Below are 18,417 nucleotides of genomic sequence, written 5' to 3' on the forward strand. Positions count from 1 at the left end.
TGTAGCACTCTCAACATTAAATTCCTGGATTCTGACCTTGCTGTGATATACAAGCCAATTTTTTTAAGTCACAATTATGACAGTTGCTCTTGTAGAGCTGGACTAGGCTTACTTAGATCATCTTCTTCGAGAGCTCCTTCTTCGATTCACCTTCACTTCTTCTAGCAACCCTCAACCTCACAAACACAAAACTCCATCACCATGGTCGTCGACGAATCTGACCTGAAGCACGAAGAGATCTGGGACGACACAGTCCTGATTGATTCCTGGAACGATGCTCTGCGGGAGTACAAGGTAGGGCTCTCTATCATGACAGAACGAAAGGAGGATCGTCGCCTTAACCTGAGCGCAGAAATACCACAGCATCCACGCGAAAGGCGGCAGCATTCGAGACCTGGAACAAGCCGAGGCCGATTCATCCAAGTGCGTCTACTGCTTCTCAGGATCGAGCGATTCTCTCTGCTGCTGCTAATGCCGCTATAGGGCAAACGAGACTCCCAAAATAGAAGAATCGACAAGGACTCAGGGACACGTTCCAGATCTGTCGGTTGAAGATGCCGATGCAGCAGATGATGTACGTTTCGCAGCATAGACGCACTGCATCTGCCATCTGAGATTCCCCTGCCATAGTTCTCAGGGATATTCAGCTCATCGGCTTTCACAGGTTCCCGCCGAGAAGCAGTCAGAGAGCACGCAGCCAGCGCACGGCTTGGGCTCCACGCCCAAGCCTTTTCCGTCTCAGGCAATACTTGGCACAGGTAAGTACTCACCGTGCAAGGCGATAGAGAACCCCTGGTCTTTCGCCAGACGTCCCTTGAACGTGCCGCACTGACGCTGAAGAACCTCTCCGGGTTGCCATGACCAGTGCGCGACGAGAATCTGAAAAAGCTCCTCATGTCTTGGTACTACGCCGGCTATTATACCGGCCTGTACGAGGGACAACAGCAAGCACAGCACCAACCACAGCAGAAGACGGAGCAACAGTCTTGACCACTCGACCACGTTGTTGAGGCTGGGTCCGTCGGCGTCAACTAACTGATTGTGCGGGAAGAAAGGTGCTGCGCCACAGTTGAATGGTGAAGCTGGGGTGGAAACGCTGCGACAAATGGCGTTCCACAGGCCTGCTAGTTCGACAACCGACGCGATGATTCTGGTCTCTGGCGTCTCAGGATAGCGTCTGGTAGTGCATGTCCAATTTATTCTGGCTCTACGGACTTTAGCCACGCCGCGAACTGATGGTTTCTCATTGAATGATTCGTTTCAATCCACGAAGCGGTGGGAATCAAGGTATCTGCATCATGGCCGTATATGTGTATGGCACATGATTACGCGTTTGTTTGGTCTGGTCTTTCAAAGTAGCACTCACCTTGATAACCAATTGCCGCAGGCTGTTTGTGCACCGCCCCTACATGCGTTCTTGATTCTCAATATTTCTTTCGCATCCTCTCTCTTCCTTCATCGGAACGTCGTGGGTTGCAACTGATTATCAACACGTTAGGCTGCCTTTGCTAGGATCCTGCAGACCCTGCTCGAGCTCCTCCACGTTCTAGGCCCAAGCTTTTCGTCCTGCTGTCAATTCAGTAACGAGGATGCCTAAGATTGAAGGAAGGAGATCGCTAGGGCGCGTTTCGATAGATCCGGTCGAGGCATCCCAAGTCGGGAAGACCAAGTCGGCATCGCATGAACGATGGGATTGCACAGCGACATAGTATTGATGAGAGCTGCGCTACGGCTCATTCCCCGGCCCATGAGCAAGCCGTGTTTCATCCTCCACAATGGCGGTTTGAGGACCCTCGCGAACTAGCTTGGTCTCCCAGCGCTTGACGATTGTTTCTGGCTTCAACCCCTTATGGCAGACAACTGCGACGAGTCTATGCTGCTTCTGGCGTGATTTGAAGCCTGCGGCCTCCAGCTGTTGATCTAGCCGCCAAAACTTTCGCTGCGTTTCCGCATCGCCGTCTGCTTCTTCTGCGTCGAGGCGCGTTTCTACAGCGGCATGAAGGCTAACGTGGGCGTTAATATTGCGCATTACTCAGACATCGGGACCGAACGGCCAGCTCATGTTGGCGTCTCTCGGAGAAAATCGAGGACGGAGCACGCATTTGCACTTGAGATGGATGGGTCACCGTTGCCGTGCACTTTTCATTTGCCATATCCGGGGTGTTCAACATTGCGTCTCCACCCACTGGCGTCTTGATCTCGAGCATCAACTATTACAGGGGGGTCAACGTGACGAGCGATGACAAGACGCGGCTGGATCAAACAAAGATGAGGGGAAAAATGCTTGATTTGAGTCTTGGATATGCTTCTCAAGAAACATGCAGCTGTCTTGCGTCCCGAGACCCCTAGCCGCTGGACCGGGGTTGCCAGCTGGGCCACGCCAAAACATGGCCAAACGCCACCCGAGACAACTCTGTTACAGGTTTCTCCTTGAACCCCTGCAAACCACCAAAATGCGCAAGACAGTACGGAGCACCGCTGATTCGGATGCATCGCGCCCCGGAATACAACTCTTTAGCTTGGAAACGGGGGGTTCAAGGGTCTGCCTCCATCAGGAGGAAATGGCTGGCTTCATGCTCTGCCGCGTGGCGCCTGGACAGATATAATGGCTGGCCGTCCCCGAGACGAGCAAAACATTCCTTTGTTTCTTCATCACTAGTCTCGAATTGTTCCGGCAGTTGTTCTCTTTCCCTCTTTTTTCTTTCTTTCTTTCTGTTTCCTTCCATTCGCTTCACGAGCAGGCCCTCGCCATACCAGCCCTTAAACTTGGTTGACTCAAGTCTCTTCGACAGCCCTCCTTTACGTGTAATACAAGTCGGATCTTCATATCCAACCACACCGCCAACATGAAGTTTTGCTCCTGGTTAGCTCTGGCCTCTGCGCCTCTTGCTCTGGCCAACAAGGTCCAGAATGCCTATCCCGACAACGCCGCCCGAGGAGTTGAGTTGGATCTGAATGAGCGAAGCATCGCCATTGCCAATGGCATGGCCGGCCACGGCATCACAGCCAACGCTCTGACCGAGATCATCATCATCTGGGCTAACCCCGGTGGCGGTGCCGCTACCACGACCTACAACCCGAAGGTCACCGTCACCGAGACCGTGACGGTGGGAGGACAGACCTCGACCGCCGCTGCTGCCGGTGCCACCCACACCGTCACCGTTGGAGGAGCCGCTGGCCTCGTCTACTCCCCCCCTCAGCTCAACAACATTCCCGTTGGTGACACCGTCATCTTCGAGTTCCACTCCATGAACCACACCGTTACCCAGTCTCCCTTCAACACTCCTTGCAAGAAGCTGGAGGGCGGCATGGACTCTGGCTTCCAGGCCAACCCCAACAACACCATCGTTCCCGCTCCTCAGGTCGCTATGCAGGTTATGGCCACGACTCCTCTCTGTGAGTACTCGACCCTGCCAATAGGACGTCACCGAGAGCATTCCGCTAACATTGACTTCCAGGGTTCTACTGCCGACAGGCCGGCCACTGCGGCAAGGGCATGGTCTTCTCCATCAACCCTACCGCTGAGAAGACCCAGGCTCAGTTCCAGCAGATGGCCATTGCTCAGAACGGCACTGGCTCTGCTACTCCCATCACCGGTGGAACTGCTCCTCCTGCTGCTGCTCCTCCCGCGGCTTCTTCCGCCGCCCCTGCGGCTCCTCCTGCGGCTTCTTCTGCTGCTCCTGCCGCCGGAGACAACGGTAGCGTCACTCCCGGCAAGGGAACTGTTGGCGCCGATGGCAGCTGCTCTTGCTTCGTCCAGTGCTCCCCTGGAAGCTTCCCCGTGAACGCTCAGGGTGTTGGTGCCCACGGTGGCTGGGGTGGTAAGTTTTTCCTTCTCCCTCACTTTCAGCTGTAAAGGAACCAACGCTGACAAAAGATCTTGCAGGTGCTCTCCCCATGAACATGGCTGCCATGTCATAAAAGACGCATTTAATGTGACCACAGACGGGACGCAGACGGTGGCGTGGGGGGGTTGTGAATTTTAAAAAAGGATTATTGTAGATCTTATCATTTCTTCTTACACGTACTTTTGGAGGCTGCCCAAGGGGCCTGACTCTTTCCCTTTCAACCATGTTGAGGGTATTGTTATCATATGACTGGTTCGTATACATTTTATCTGGACACCTAATGAGACTTTTTTTCAACTTGCCTGGTTTGGAAACTTGATGTATGTGGCAACAATCACAGCGTGAGGCCACAGGATGATTTCATCGTAAGATTATACAGCCTTGTCATGTTCTTACCGTACGACTGACTACCTCTCAAGTCACTTTGTGGGAGACCAATGGACTCTCCTATCCTCGTCCAATACTTCTTGGACTTGAATTCCGCTTAGGATAAAGCCAAGATCCAGTCTTCGACACACATTCCAGTTCTGAAGGTTAGGGATCTGCAACCTTCGAGCAACAGACAAGGATTTCACATGGTACCCCAGTTCCAAGGATAGCTTTGACGGTGACACAAGCCAGCCCAGGGTCTTTCATACATAGCAAAACACAAAGGGAGCAGAATGCCCATCCAGACAGCAAAAAACACACAGCCAAAAAGGCAAAAAACATACAACAGCCGGTGTTCGCCAGTGGTCACCCACCTGACTACTAATCTGCCGGTTAGTGGCTTGTCTATGGGGGAGCAGACGGGACCCCGAATTCTCCACTACCTATGGTCGTATGTGCTCTGTTGAAGCCCTGATCTGCCCTATATACACAACAACTCTGCCAAGAGTAACTGGAAATGCAAAAAAAGAAAACATACAACAGCCGGTGTTCGCTGGTGGTCACCCACCCAACTACTAATCTGCCGGTTAGTGGCTTATCTATGGGGGAGCGGACGGGACCCCGAGTTTTCCACTACCTATGGTCGTATGTGCTAGAGTTTCTGTTGTGTTGCCTTATATCTTGCATTCCGATGGTGTTTTCCTTACCACGACGACGAATGCCTGCTGTGGGAGGTGCTATCACCCAAGGGCCTCCATTTTCGCCAGCTGCAGTTCCGTTGAATGGCAGACACTCAATTCTAATCGAATGGCTCAAATCGCGAGGGTGACGACAACGAACTGGGTTGTTGGGAAACTTGGCCGTTTGAAGAAGTCGACGATACTGACTACATACTCGTCTTTCACCGAGAAGAGCAATGTGATGTGCAATTTCAATTCCGTCTGTTATACGCTCCACAATTCTTGACAACCAGCGAATCTGACGTGAAGCCGATGCTTGTGTAACACGCACGAGTCTCTCGCACAATGGTTGTGGAGTTGATCTGCTGTTCGAAACGGTTCGCTTTGTTGCTGGTTTCCAATAGCTTCTGGACGTATAAGACCGGTGCGTGGGAAGAAGTGTTTGAACACCCTTGAGAGTAGGGGCTGGCAAGATGGATTAGACGATCTTTGAGAGATTGCCTGCAAGAAAAGACAGACGTTGGGCTGAAGGAGATCTCGAAGCTGCGCTTTCGTTGATGTGTCTTGGTTGGATGGGTCTGTTCAAGGAGCCACCCCTTTTGCTGGCAGCACAAGAGCAATCAGAATTCCTGAGTTATTGGGCTAGAAACGTAGGATTATACCCTTATAGACATTCCTCCTTAATCGCTTATTTAACGCTTTATTAGACTTTGCACTGTAACAAACTGTTTTATTAGGCTCTAACACTGTCGCTGAGAGTTCTGGATGTAACTTATATCATGACATGTCTGTTCCCCTTCATCATCGTGTTCTCGACGTGCGACTTCTGAGCATTAGAGACCTTGTCCAGGAAAAGAAAGTTTGGCATACTGATGATGACAAGCCAGCTTTGGAAGGGCGATTGACAACTTTCTACCTACGTTCTTCACTTGGGGCATAATATGGTAACGGATTACTGTGGGAGGAGACAAAACGCACGTCTCTTCCAATTGGATCTTCTGCTTTACACCAATAAGTGGATTGTGTGTGTAATGCCACAAATTAAGCTGGCGATCAAAACGGTGGGGTGTCTTTCCGTTTGGTGTTTTCGCCCTGGTCGATTCAAGTGCCGCGGATTTGGTTTCTCAGCAAAAGATGCGGTTAATAATGGAAACTGGGTGACTAGCTCTCTATGGTATAAGTGCACGGCAAGGCTTGCGGAAATACAGAGGCAATACACGCTGTTTCTGCGCTGCCAAAAGCCTTTAACCGGAGATGCTTATTTCTTATTGCGGAGGTTATTTCTTCATAGAGAACGTAAGAACAGCGGTCGATGGAGCCGAACGGCGGCCAGGCCGGGGGACTGGGCTTCTCGGTGGCTCTGATTCAGGAATAGTTCTCATTGGCTCTTGGACAATGCCGATGACTTTCTTATACGAAGCAATGGGCCCTTTTGCCTAACATGAATTGCGAGATGATTTGTAGTATGGCGGTTGTCACGAGGATTCGAGCAAGTCAAGCGAACTGGACCGAGAATGTTCCACTTGTCTAGTCAGGGATTGCGAGCCTGCGATGTTGCAGTCTGACGCTATATATGCGCGTGTCTACATATATATACTCAACCGCATCGAGCGCATGTCGACATCGTTTATATCTTGACGTTGTAGCTTAGCGTCCACTTTTTTATCTCAACTGAACATCTTTCGTTGGGCAGACGCTCTCTTCATCTCCTAAGAGATTGAATCCACCATGGTGTCCTCCGCGGGAGGAGCATCGTCTGCTGTTGATGCGATCGACGCTACAACTGTCCTAAGACACGGCGCGGAGGGTATCGTCGCCTCTTCGACGACTCTCTCACCGCCACGAGGAGATGACGCGACGGATCCAGCAGCAAAAGTTCTGGAGAATGAGATGGTCAAGGAAGATGTCAGCTCGCCTGCGCTCCAGATGAAGCGCGGGAGGAATATTTGGATTGTCGTCCGCGCATTTACTCCGGCGTAAGTTCTTCTTTTAGATATTCATTCCCACAGCCCTGTCTGTCGATTTTCGGCCAAGGAGTACGATTAGGCATCGTTTCTAGAGTTTATTCTAAAGCCTTTTAGGTGGTTTACAATCAATATGGGCACCGGCATTGTTTCGATTCTCCTCCATAACCTTCCTTATAACGGAGCCTGGTTATACTGGATCTCGGTCATCTTCTTTGTTTTAAACCTGGCGCTTTTTGTTCTTTTCACGTGTATATCCGCGCTCCGATACTTTGTATATCCCGGGCTCTTTATGACCATGATTCGACATCCTGCTGTCCCCCTGCTCCTGGGAGCATTCCCTATAGCCCTCTGTACAGTCATCGAAATGATTGTCTTGGTCTGCGTGCCCGCATGGGGTGAATGGGCGGTTACTCTGGTAAGACATAGTGAAGGACGACAACTCGACGAATACGCTGACTTCTCTCATTAGGCATGGACGCTGTGGTGGATTGACGCTGCCATATCAATCGTAATTTCCTACTTTATACCATTCGTCATGTAAGTGATGTACACGGTTCCCAGGCGCTCTCTAAGTTAACGGCATCGTCAGTATGCATATCCACGACGTAAAGCTGGCCACGCTTTCTGCAACCTGGCTTCTTCCTGTCGCTGCTGCAATCGTCGCATCAGCCATCGGTGCGGTTGTCGCCGGAGTCCTCGAAAACGAACAACACGCTCTCTGGACGCTCGTCACCTCCTATTTCCTTTGGGGCACCGCAATGCCGCTGTCGCTCACCTGCTTGGTCATCTTCTTCCAGCGCCTCTCGATGCACAGCCTGCCACCCCCTGAGGCTATCGTGTCCATGTTCTTACCCGTGGCACCTCTTGGCCAGGGTGGATTCGCAATTATACAGCTGGGAAAAGTCGCTGCTGAAGTGTTTCCAAAGACTGGGACCCTCGGAAAGATGGGTACCCATTCTGGAGAGATATTATATGTGGTTGGCTGGATAGTTGGCTTCATCATGTGGGCGAATGGACTGGCGTGGATCTTTTTTGCACTGGCCAGCATCAGTCGACGCAGGTTTCCCTTCAACATTGGCTGGTGGGGGTTTACTTTTCCTCTTGGTGTTTGGGCTGGCGCAACGATTGCTATTGGGCAGGAGATGCCATCTCGATTCTTCAATGTTTTAGGGACAGTAAGTTGCCACTTTGCTTTCTGCAGCCATGAAAAATCCCGGCATCAGTTTGTATCATGTTGTCTCAAACATACGTCGTAGAGAAACCATACAAGAGCTAACTTATACGTGGATAGATTGCATCGGTCATTGTAACGCTCTTATGGATCGTAATCGCCATAGGGACGATACGGAAAATCATGGACGGCAAAATCTTCGTAGCGCCAGACTTTGAACAATGGAAGAAGAAGAGGAGCGAAGCCTCGGAGACGGCTTGAAATGGCCTTGAGATAGATAGATATTGTTATTCCAAATAAAGTCAGATAGACCACCAAGGATTAAGACATCATAGACTATTGAGAATCTTTCAGGCTTCATTTACAGGTGACCTCCATCTTCGCTCTGCTTTATATTATCAGTGTGCTGTTTCTTGCGTCGAGGGACTGTCCTATAAGCCTCGCTTTCCGGGATCCCTCAACATTGTGGCGGGTTGTTGAACCAGTCTTCTGCGCTTTTGTCTCTGTTTGGGTTATTGTGTATAGCACCCATGCGATGCCAGCATTACAGTATCAGGCATCCATCGCACAGCAATTTGAATAGAATTGCCACGGCAATGAGGGAACCACTATATATTTAACCTTTACCACTACTTCTCAGGATTATAACATGCATGTCAAGACCTGCCAACTCTCATTTCCCCCACACCTGTCTGAGAAACTCCTCAACGTCGGCAAGCAGGACTTCTGGCTTCTCCATGGCGGCAAAATGGCCACCACTCTCATGCTGGCGGTAAAATTCGATGGTACCCGTTGTTTCAGCCCAAGCTCGGGGAATCGGTGCCAGCTCCTTTGGGAAGAAAGAGTACCCAAAGTGTTTGTTGATGTGCCACTGAGGATTCTCATGGGCTCCAACGACACCGGGCGTAAATAGCTAGTGGAAGGCTCAGCAACTGCTCAACATTTCCTGACAAGAAGCATTCTTACCTGTCGGTATGGGTAAATCGACCGTGGAATTGTCTCAGTCAGCCAATACAGCGTGACTGAAGCCAGGATCTCATCGAGAGGAGGATCCTCATCGGTCCACGCAAGAAACTTCTCGCCGATCCTAACAGATTCATCAGCTCTCTTGAATCTTGAACCAAAGCCCGATTGCGAATTTGCTCACCATGCAAGAAGTGCAATCGGGTTCGAAGCAAGTACAAGCCCAATAGTACTAGGCTTGGTTGCATGCTGCAGAGCATACGACGAACCGAGTTTCAGAAAGTCATCAGCTCGCTCAAGGCCCCTCTTCTCGACTTGGCTGATCTGGCTGTCTTTGGTCCCCTCTGGCTCGGGCATGATACAGAAGTTTACTTCGCTGAGGCTTAGCCTCACGTCATAGAGTCATGATGGGCTTTCATTGCCAACTTACTATGAATAGCCTTGACTGAGTCAAAAGTTGCAGCCATAACGCGTGCAACCTTGCTGCCGATATCTCCTCCCTGAACTGCATATCCGTTGCCAAATCCCAGTTCAACCATCAATGTGTTCATAACGCTTGCCATGTTTTGAAGTCGAAAGTCTCGTGTAAGTGGTGGCGGAGAAGAAAACGCATATCCAGGCAAAGAAGGAACAACAATGTGGTAGGGAAGAGTCTCGGGGGTATGGCGGTTGGACAGGATCTCAGAGATGGAATAGAACTCCATGAAATTGCCCGGCCAGCCATGCAAGAAGAGGAGCGGGATTGCATCTTTCTTCTGCGAGAATAACGCCACGAAATGAATATTAAAGGTATCACCGCCCTCTGTGATGGGGAGAGTGAAATTGGGCAAACTGTTGATGCGGGCTTCGTATTTACGCCTGTATATATGCCATGTAAGTTATCGAAGAGAGCGTTAGGAACCTTGCAAGGATCTATAAACTCACCAGTCCCAGTTCTCCCATTCTGCTTTGGCTTTGACTAGCCAGTCACGGCTAATACCAAATCGACCATTCGTCAACTCGTTTTCATATGCTCTTGGTCCAATCTTTGATAGCTTCAGTAGCGTGTGGAAGTCCACAAGCTGTTGCTCTGGTATTGCCACCGTAAAGGGAGCTGGAGTGGACTTCCTGCTGATAGGTAGATCTGCAAAAGAAGGCATCCTGAATAGCTTGATGACTCTTGATTTAAATTGTATGAGTACTGTCGATTTGTGAAGTAGATTGATGCAAGTGCAATGGAAATATGACAGATCCCAAGACATTTGGCAACGGAGAGTTGATGCTTTCTTATAGTTCTCGAGCTTGCTCATCTGCCGCTTCTGGGCAACAAGTGCTACCATGTTACACGAGTCTCACTTCATACATGATCATTACCATCTCATCGACGCGGAAATCGTCCCCAACTCCAGGCCTCTTCATGATAGATTCCAATTCGAGGCATCTCTGTCGTGGCGTCTCACCTGATAGTCGTTATCCCCACCCAATGCGGCAATACCACCCGCTGCTGGAAGAACGATCCTCGCAATCGACGATAAGAGAGATTGACGTCATCCATGTGGCTTTGAAGCGGTTTCAATGAAAAGGCAGAAAGATATCACATTAAAACAGATGATGGTTGGCTTGAGTTACCAAAAGTCGTGTAAGAAGCATTGGTTGGTGGTATTGATGGAATTGCCACAGTTTGTTGAATGTAACCTGGCATTAACAAAAAGATTTCGACTGCAAAGGCTTGATATTGAAAGTTAAAGAACGGGCAGGCTACACACAGATAACGTTAATGTGATGGAGAAGTAGTAATTTATCAAGCAATAATATCCAAACTCGCTAAGTCGAGAAAGCAAAGATGACCATAATGGACCCCTGTTGTAACGTACATGCCTGATAGAGAAGACGAGGACGATGCTGCGGAAGCGTAGATTTCTATGCATCGTCCGCTATGAGTTCAACCCCCGTTTTCTTGGATTTTTGGCCCGTGAGCTCCGCCGCATTGCCTCATTTTCCTTCTCGAGTAGAGCCACCCTTTCTCGAAGACTCTGCAGCGAGCGAATCACGTCACCCTGTGCACTAGAGCTGGGCTCTTCTGATACTTTGCTTGATGGTGATGGAGAACTTGAAACTTGGGTATCGTCAAGTTTGGCAGTGTCCTCTCTCGGCCGAGGACTTCTTGAAGTCTCCGATTGTGTCATCGCTTCTTCTGGTTTGGCTGTAGGTTTTGGCGCTGGCTGATTGCCAGGTTTCTTGAGTACGTGATTCGACTTTTCATCTTCGAATATTGGCGGCTGAATATGCCATGCTCTCCTTGTACATGCGTCACAGTGAAAAGCCTCTGGTGGCTCTGGCACCTTTGGGACGATACAATGTTGGTGATATGATCGGCAGCAGGTGTCGCAATGTAGCATGCTGCCTGGTTTGCGGCAAGTATAACATAGTGGGTTGTGTGGTGAGCCGCTCTCTGTCAAGTGTTAGATGTCATACCTATCCAATGCCTGCGATAATGCCACCTGGATGAAGGCTAGATCGCTTCACATATCACAAATCAACAAGACTGAAGGATCTCTCATCCATCTATCGAGAGAAGTCTGGCGTAGCGAAATGGGTGTGTGGATACTCACTTCTCCACGCATGATATATGATCTTCTGCTCATTCATGCTCAGAACCGTGCCCGGCGCAGCATAGGTTGAGATTCTGTAGCCCGCGACGACGGGATATTTGCTCGTCTCCGTTGTCGACGTCCGCCGTCTCTTGGCTTCTGAATGGGGCGATTCAGCCATGATGAATTCCTTGCAACCAGATGAAGATGGACCAGGTCAAGCAGATCAGCAATCTTCCAGGCTCGTAACTGGGGTCAAGGTGCAGCACGGAGATACACGAATGTAATGACATTCTCTATACGACAAATGCAGGACGCCGGCCGGCTAAGCTGTGGAGGCAAACGAGATTCCAGAGGCATTCCGACTTGCCCAAACAGGCATGAGACGGATCGTTTACCCCAAAGCAGCAACGTCATCCTACCGACATTAGCCCGCTCAGCTCTGGGAACTCGGGATGATGAGCTTGATCAAATCAGAAGGTTAATTGTGCCCTTTTCTTTTGACACCAAATCAAACCAGAGTCAACGCATCTTTCCACTTACCTCACTAGAGTCGACCTTGATTCCGAACAGGGTTGCTACCTCAATGGGTAACATCCTCCTCTGGCCGCTACCAACTACCTACACCCAGCTGAGGTAAGAGGGGCGTAGTATACGGAAGAGCAGGTCCATGGTAGTTGAGCGCCGTCATACGCTCCAGCTTGGAGCTTGCGAACGGCAATGTCCCCCGGATCGGCGTGTCAACGATGCAGAAAGCGCCACATCAAGGTAATCTATCACTCTCAGATGATTCTTATTGCTTTTCGAATTGTGGGAGCTGTGGTTCTGACTGAGAGCTTCAAGTGTGATGGAACAAGGCCTAGCTGCAGGCAGTGTGTCTCGGCCAAACATGACTGTCCCGGATACAGTGAGGACTGGAAGTTCATCAACAACGGCGCCAAGCTACCTCCCAAGCGACAGAAGAGGCAATCCTCCCGCGCATCCAAGGCACATGGGACAGATGGAATCGCGGATACGGTAAAGAAACGCCCCGAGTCCCAGACACGCACGGATGCTGCAGTGGAGGTCCGTCGCATTACCATTACTCAGAGAGCGGAACCGCTGGACATTCCTGCATCGGATTCCTCGAAGGAGTCTGAAACCGTCATACAAAGCCTGGATCCGTCACTATCGCTCCCTCGCGATTTAGTCTTCGATCTCGGGGACGGCGGTGGTAATGAAACCAATGTGTGTGGTCTGCAGCCCGTCCACTTTGGGGCTCCTGGACCTGCCCCTGAGACATCTCCGGAGTTGCTGTCTTCTGGGCCGGGCAGTGAATTCGAGATGGGACTTGCTGCCCTAGCCTCGGAGTTTATGCTGGAGAGCGAGCAAGAAATGGTCTTTCTTGTTCGGCACTATACGGACAATCTGGCTCCGTGGTATGTTACTCATATATATAATTGTGACATATATCGGGCATTCTAACCCATCCATGTGATAGGCTGGACATTTTTGGAGACAATCGTTTCTTCCAGACTCGTATGCCTCGTCTTGTGGGAGCTCATGCCGCGATAAAGTACGCCATCGCTGCGCTCGCTGCGAAGCACTTGAGCCAAGTCGGCGGCTTTCGTCCCACCCATAGCTGCCTGAGGAGCAACATGGCACTGACGGAGCTGTATCCCAATGCAGTCCATGTCGACTGGGCGTTTAAAGCTGCCAACTACTATCACCAAGCGGCTATCAATTCGCCGCCTCACATCGCCAGTGAATCTGCTCAACACGAGGCGGGTTCGTCTGTGTTGGCGGATGTTGCAATGGCGAGTAATGCCATATTGACCATGTATGAGATGCTCGACTCCAATAATGATGAACTCTCTAAGTAAGTGCCTTTCATTCCATTGCATGTAGTGTCCCCTGTCACATGTTTGCTGCGGCAGTTATAAGTTCATTTACCGCATGGTTTACACCTAGTCGAGTTGACTATGATATACCAGCAGACAAAGCGAACAGATCTAACAGCGGATTAGGCGGTTACAGAACCTTAAGAGCAGTCTTAAAAGGCCTACCAGAGACAGTTCATCGTCATACTCTATGCTCATTCCCTCCAAATTCCTCGAGAGCCCTGCAGCTCTAGCCAGCTTTTGGCACTGCATGCCCCATGACCTCCTTATCTCGTATGACCAAAAACGAATACCGTTACTAGACCTCGAAGCCGTGCATAGCAGCAATCCAGGGGTGTCTGGCACTGGATCTGATGATCCTAGCGAATCTGCATCCATCGCCAGGACACCCTGGGCACAACTCTTCCTCCTGATATCCCAGATCATCAGGAAGTTTACCGCCACTGCCAGTAGTAGTGCTGGTGACAAAAAGAGTGTGGAGCGCAGTAGCTGGTACCACCTCTGGGATGCTCTGGACAAATGGCACACCCAACTGGATCTCCATTTCGAGCCGTATTCACACTACATGCTCTCCAGCCATCTGACTCTCTCACAAGGCCCGATGGAGCCCGTCTTTGACGAAATTCTCTTCCCAAGCGCCGTATCAGCGGCAACTCTATCGTACTATCACTTCGCCCGCGTGCTTCTGCTGCTCGCAAAACCGATCGACCAATCGAACCCTCTGATTCAGCTGAAGGACTACCGAGAAAGGTTGCTGGCCATAAAGGACCACTGCGTCAAGATATGCGGAATAGCGGCGTCGCGGCCTGGGCCTGCCGCTCGGATTCACTCGGTGCAGCCGCTGTTCTTGGCTGGACAGTGCTTGGAGGAGCCGAGAGAGAGGGGGGCTGTGGTCCAGCTTTTGCAGGATGTCGAGGCGGATACGGGATGGCCTACGGCGAGGCTGGTCAGGAGGCTTCACCAAGAATGGTGTAGTAATGCTCAGGCAAGCTGAAGACCCGACTATGACGAAGATGGCGACAATGTTGGTTGGTATCGCTGGTGGAAGTGGATCCCAGAGGATGTACGAGGGTGTAGGAGGACGTAAGGGGGTCACGGTTGTAAGTGCGGGTGAGAAACGACGGGGTCACAGGCCGCATGTCTCATTCATGACTGGTATTATTGTTGTACATACTTATAAAGCGCTGATGATGTGATTAGGCATAGATGAAAACTCTCGCGTCTACCTTACTGCAACACTTCGGAAGTTACACGTCGAACTCCTCGTCATCTATTACAAAGTGCGGGATATCCGTGGTCTTAGTACCTCTCAGTTGACGGATAATCACTTGAGATGGTGGAATTGTCAAACTCACCGACATTCGCAAGTTGTAGAGTAGAAGAAACTGTGGCAGAAGATGTTGTGTGAGAGTTCCTTAGAACACCGCGGTAAAGAACTGGTTCCCGGATCTACGACGGGCGAGGTCTCAGCCGACCACCAAATTCTTGCTCTCATCTTCCGTCCGAACTATTTACAAAGCATCAATATTAATGGGTTAATTTTATCGGTTTGCGTCCTGCATTTGACTCATAAGCAAAAGCGGCAGCATCGGGGAATGCGCAAGTAAGACGCAATTCTTTCAGTATATAAGAGCGACTGTAGGCCGTTTCCTCTCCCACGGCCCCCAATTTGCGAGGCCCATCTCTCAGGATTACTGCAAAAAAAAGCGCCTCGGTCGTCGCATTTTCTTTCCAGCTTTGCTAGCTGCCAGCTCATCGTCTTGGGGCCGAAGCCAACACGGTGCCACCCCGCAGACTATTGTCTCTTAAGTGGCTTGCCCGGCGTCTTCTCCGCTGCTGAGGGGTTGTTTCTGGTGCAAATAGTTGCCGGTCGCCCTTGGAATTCCATAACGGCGGCGACGGCGGTGGTAACATTGGCGAAGCGACCAAGAGACAGGACTAACAGATTGGTGACCGGCTTAGAGAGCATCAAGCAGCGACGATGGGAGATGGGAGATGATTATAAAAGCCATGCCCAAGCCAGACTCGGCTGTTGAGAATATGGAAATGACAACGCTCTGCAATCCGAGTGATGCATCACCCCAACTCTTACACCAGTTTACCATAACACAACACACCCACCGTCGCAATGGCTCCCACTCTCTACATTGCTCACGACACCTGCTCTCGCGCCACGCAGCTCATCGCCAACGAGCTCAACCTCGACCTCGACCTCGTCCACTTCGACGTCGCCGGCAAGACCACCTCCAACGGCGACGACTTCGCCGCCGTCAACCCCCTCCTCTACGTCCCCTGCCTGAAGCTGGACAACGAGACCAAGGACATCGTCTCCGAGACCAAGGACATCGTCTCCGAGACCATCGTCATCTGCTCCTACTTCGCTGACCAGCATCCCGAGGCCGGCCTCATCCCCGCAGCCGGCACCCTTGAGCGTGTCAAGTACGACCAGGTCCTCGTCCAGCTGGCCACCGAGATTGCCCAGAAGCACATCCCTCTGATGCGCAAGCTCATGACCCCCGAGGGCATCGAGTTCCACTCCAACAAGCTCAAGAATGCATACAAGCTGCTGGACGACCGCCTGGCCGTCAACCCCTACCTGTTTGGCGAGAAACTCACCGTTGCCGACGCCTACGTCTGGGGCACGCTCTGGAACAGCCGCTCTGGCGTCGACATCAGCCACCTCAAGAATATTGCGGCCTGGAGGGAGCGTCTAGAGGCTCGTCCTGCTGCTGTTAAGACTCTTAAAGATGAGGCCGAGATTGTCGCTCTTCACAAGGCCAAAATTGCGGTTTCTAGCGCTTGAGTCGCTTGCTTGAACTATCACGACTTTTTGATGTCTTATGGGCAGGAGGAAAGGGAGAAGAAGAGGCTTGTGCAACTTGGTGGATTTTCATCTAAAGCGGGTGACAGTGCAGGTAAAGAAAATAGGATAAGGTATTATAGACCTAGATAAGAACATATAGACGAGTACAATATACCTGAGATTTCCGTGATTCCTGAGACCGGATATAACCTACAAAACAGAGAGTGGCTGCGCGAGGTGAAGCGCTTTCAATGCCCTCGCCTTCTGAAAGATCACAGCATGAGGCAACCGGATGATGAGCAGATGAGAAGAGTCATGATGGCTACCTCGAGTCATGAGAAATCAGAGTTGGGATTCATGCCATCTTCTGCACTGGGCGGGGTTGCATTTACAACCCGCTTCATTTGACGGTTGCATACACTGACCCAGCTTAATTTTGACGGTTCCGTGTCCTTATTCGAGATGCGTATTTCCCAAACCATTCATAAGCTTCAAGTGCGGTTGCTTGGCGTTCTAGGCACAGGTGACTTTCCATTTGCCGGCGATTAGGCTAACAAGTTTATGACACGAGCATTGCAATACGAGAAACGGCCATCTGGCCTTTCTTCTGGTCCTTTCTCAAAAGAGAATTCCGTACTCAGTCGTAGGAAGAGAGGCAGCAACCGAGACCAACCACAACAGAAGAGAGAAGGAAAGATATGACAAAAGAGACTCCTCGTAAAATAAGCCTTGAAGGCGTGCGTCTGGTCTGGAGGCTGTCCCTCTTTTGCTGTGGCCTGATTGCGCTGCTCAAATTCCTGCCCATCAGTTCATTTTCTTCTCGGTTCACTCAGCTCGAGAGCATTGAGCCAACCTCAGTCAGCGTTTATGCCATTCCCTCCGCCCGCGTGGTAACCAGGCCGAAGCCCGACGTCGTCGGATCAAACAAAGACGGGGCAGTCCAATCTTCTGCCAATCTCCTCAAAGAGGCGTCCAGAGAGTGGACGTATGTGCCGGGTCCAGAGGCCGCATACGCCGACGAAGTAAGGACCGACAAGCCCAAAGGCCCCGAGTCACGCAAAGTCCTGCATCATTCCTTTGGCGACCTCGACCACAACGAGGCGTTGCATGTGGTGCCGTATGCAAATGGTTTCGTAAATGGCATTATCCGCGCGTTTCAGCAAGATCTTCATCTCGTCCTGCGACCTGACGATGTTTGGCTGGCTATCACGGTCCAGTTTAGCTTCTATGTCAACGGCCACGCAGAAGAGTTAAGGAGCCACTTTGTCAATCACAAGGGCAAGAAGGAGCTCGTCGTCGGCATGTCGCCCCAGACCATGGCGACCCTGGACGTTGCATCCGCCGCAGAGAAGTTCAACGCACTGATCCAACGCAATGTCCTTGACCCTGGGCTTCGAGACTGGATCTTGCCAAATTTCACGACTACAACCAACAATGACATAAGCGTCGGGTCACTAGTCATGATGGCAACTACAAAGACATATTTCGAATACATCATTCTAATGGGCTGCGGATTCCCAAGCGTCACGCTTGAAGGGGAGAGGGATGACTGGGTGAAGCTCCTCGAGAGAATACCCAAGCTGTCGACATTTGGCGATGAACCTGCGCAATGGAGCAAACTGCTCACCAAGGTGGTGGAAAATATGGTTGAAACATTTGACCGACCAGACGATGAAGACGTCAAGGGCTTTTGGATGAGGGCAGTGCACGAAGCCGGCGTAGAGGGCTCAGGTCGAGGACTCATCTCCCTGTCGGGCTGGATCACGGCGTTCTGCTTCTGGGATGAGAAAGGCCGCATGATCCGTCAGTATACGGACAGAGAGCTAGCCGACCGTTCTTTTGGACAAACTGAAGATAGGAAGAGGTTGGTTATCGATGATGTTGTCTTTCCGGTTATTGGCGTCAAAAGCGTGCCACGAGCCGTGGTCGAGGTGCCAGTCAAGGTTCTGGACGGGTATACAATGCTTGACTATGATACGACCATCATTGCCGGGTCAGTGGGTGTGACAGCAACTGCGAGCGAGAAACAGGGGGAAATCGATACTTTCCAGCCTCGATCGGGGTGGTGGATGTTGCAAGACAAGGTGCAGCCGCTGTCTGGAGAAGGCATGTCGTAATATCTATATGATGTGCGCAGGACTGCAGGGCTTACGATCCCCCTAGATA

At 51.0% G+C, this 18,417-nt stretch overlaps 9 protein-coding genes across 9 annotated transcripts; 6 read left to right on the forward strand and 3 right to left on the reverse strand.

Annotated features, from left to right (window-relative positions):
• Positions 1 to 201: 201 nt before the first annotated feature.
• On the forward strand, positions 202 to 990 carry CCMA1212_006312 (Survival motor neuron-like protein; the record flags this gene model as incomplete). The annotated part of the gene is made up of 5 exons (XM_073703541.1): positions 202 to 294; positions 353 to 423; positions 484 to 574; positions 665 to 758; positions 866 to 990. 5 exons carry the CDS (start codon positions 202 to 204, stop codon positions 988 to 990), a joined length of 474 nt encoding a protein of 157 aa, XP_073557861.1.
• A 736-nt stretch (positions 991 to 1,726) lies between these two features.
• CCMA1212_006313 (uncharacterized protein) lies at positions 1,727 to 2,029 on the reverse strand (the record flags this gene model as incomplete). The annotated part of the gene is made up of 1 exon (XM_073703542.1): positions 1,727 to 2,029. The coding sequence occupies one exon, from the start codon at positions 2,027 to 2,029 to the stop codon at positions 1,727 to 1,729; it is 303 nt and encodes a 100-aa protein (XP_073557862.1).
• Positions 2,030 to 2,846: 817 nt separating this feature from the next.
• Positions 2,847 to 3,921, forward strand: CCMA1212_006314 (uncharacterized protein; the record flags this gene model as incomplete). The annotated part of the gene is made up of 3 exons (XM_073703543.1): positions 2,847 to 3,396; positions 3,459 to 3,821; positions 3,887 to 3,921. 3 exons carry the CDS (start codon positions 2,847 to 2,849, stop codon positions 3,919 to 3,921), a joined length of 948 nt encoding a protein of 315 aa, XP_073557859.1.
• A 2,704-nt stretch (positions 3,922 to 6,625) lies between these two features.
• On the forward strand, positions 6,626 to 8,296 carry CCMA1212_006315 (Sulfite efflux pump SSU1; the record flags this gene model as incomplete). The annotated part of the gene is made up of 5 exons (XM_073703544.1): positions 6,626 to 6,873; positions 6,979 to 7,279; positions 7,334 to 7,401; positions 7,454 to 8,039; positions 8,156 to 8,296. The coding sequence occupies 5 exons, from the start codon at positions 6,626 to 6,628 to the stop codon at positions 8,294 to 8,296; spliced, it is 1,344 nt and encodes a 447-aa protein (XP_073557860.1).
• A 412-nt stretch (positions 8,297 to 8,708) lies between these two features.
• On the reverse strand, positions 8,709 to 10,137 carry CCMA1212_006316 (Putative epoxide hydrolase; the record flags this gene model as incomplete). The annotated part of the gene is made up of 5 exons (XM_073703545.1): positions 8,709 to 8,948; positions 9,002 to 9,122; positions 9,183 to 9,342; positions 9,429 to 9,856; positions 9,923 to 10,137. 5 exons carry the CDS (start codon positions 10,135 to 10,137, stop codon positions 8,709 to 8,711), a joined length of 1,164 nt encoding a protein of 387 aa, XP_073557857.1.
• A 1,405-nt stretch (positions 10,138 to 11,542) lies between these two features.
• CCMA1212_006317 (uncharacterized protein) lies at positions 11,543 to 11,749 on the reverse strand (the record flags this gene model as incomplete). Its single annotated transcript, XM_073703546.1, has 1 exon — positions 11,543 to 11,749. The coding sequence occupies one exon, from the start codon at positions 11,747 to 11,749 to the stop codon at positions 11,543 to 11,545; it is 207 nt and encodes a 68-aa protein (XP_073557858.1).
• A 405-nt stretch (positions 11,750 to 12,154) lies between these two features.
• On the forward strand, positions 12,155 to 14,442 carry CCMA1212_006318 (uncharacterized protein; the record flags this gene model as incomplete). The annotated part of the gene is made up of 4 exons (XM_073703547.1): positions 12,155 to 12,158; positions 12,269 to 12,986; positions 13,049 to 13,426; positions 13,575 to 14,442. The coding sequence occupies 4 exons, from the start codon at positions 12,155 to 12,157 to the stop codon at positions 14,440 to 14,442; spliced, it is 1,968 nt and encodes a 655-aa protein (XP_073557855.1).
• Positions 14,443 to 15,576: 1,134 nt separating this feature from the next.
• CCMA1212_006319 (Glutathione S-transferase GST-6.0) lies at positions 15,577 to 16,251 on the forward strand (the record flags this gene model as incomplete). Its single annotated transcript, XM_073703548.1, has 1 exon — positions 15,577 to 16,251. One exon carries the CDS (start codon positions 15,577 to 15,579, stop codon positions 16,249 to 16,251), a length of 675 nt encoding a protein of 224 aa, XP_073557856.1.
• Positions 16,252 to 16,949: 698 nt separating this feature from the next.
• On the forward strand, positions 16,950 to 18,368 carry CCMA1212_006320 (Uncharacterized protein; the record flags this gene model as incomplete). Its single annotated transcript, XM_073703549.1, has 1 exon — positions 16,950 to 18,368. One exon carries the CDS (start codon positions 16,950 to 16,952, stop codon positions 18,366 to 18,368), a length of 1,419 nt encoding a protein of 472 aa, XP_073558044.1.
• Positions 18,369 to 18,417: the final 49 nt, after the last annotated feature.

Source organism: Trichoderma ghanense (assembly GCF_004382785.1).
Source record: "Trichoderma ghanense strain CCMA-1212 chromosome Unknown scaffold_7, whole genome shotgun sequence".
Lineage (NCBI taxonomy): Eukaryota > Fungi > Ascomycota > Sordariomycetes > Hypocreales > Hypocreaceae > Trichoderma > Trichoderma ghanense.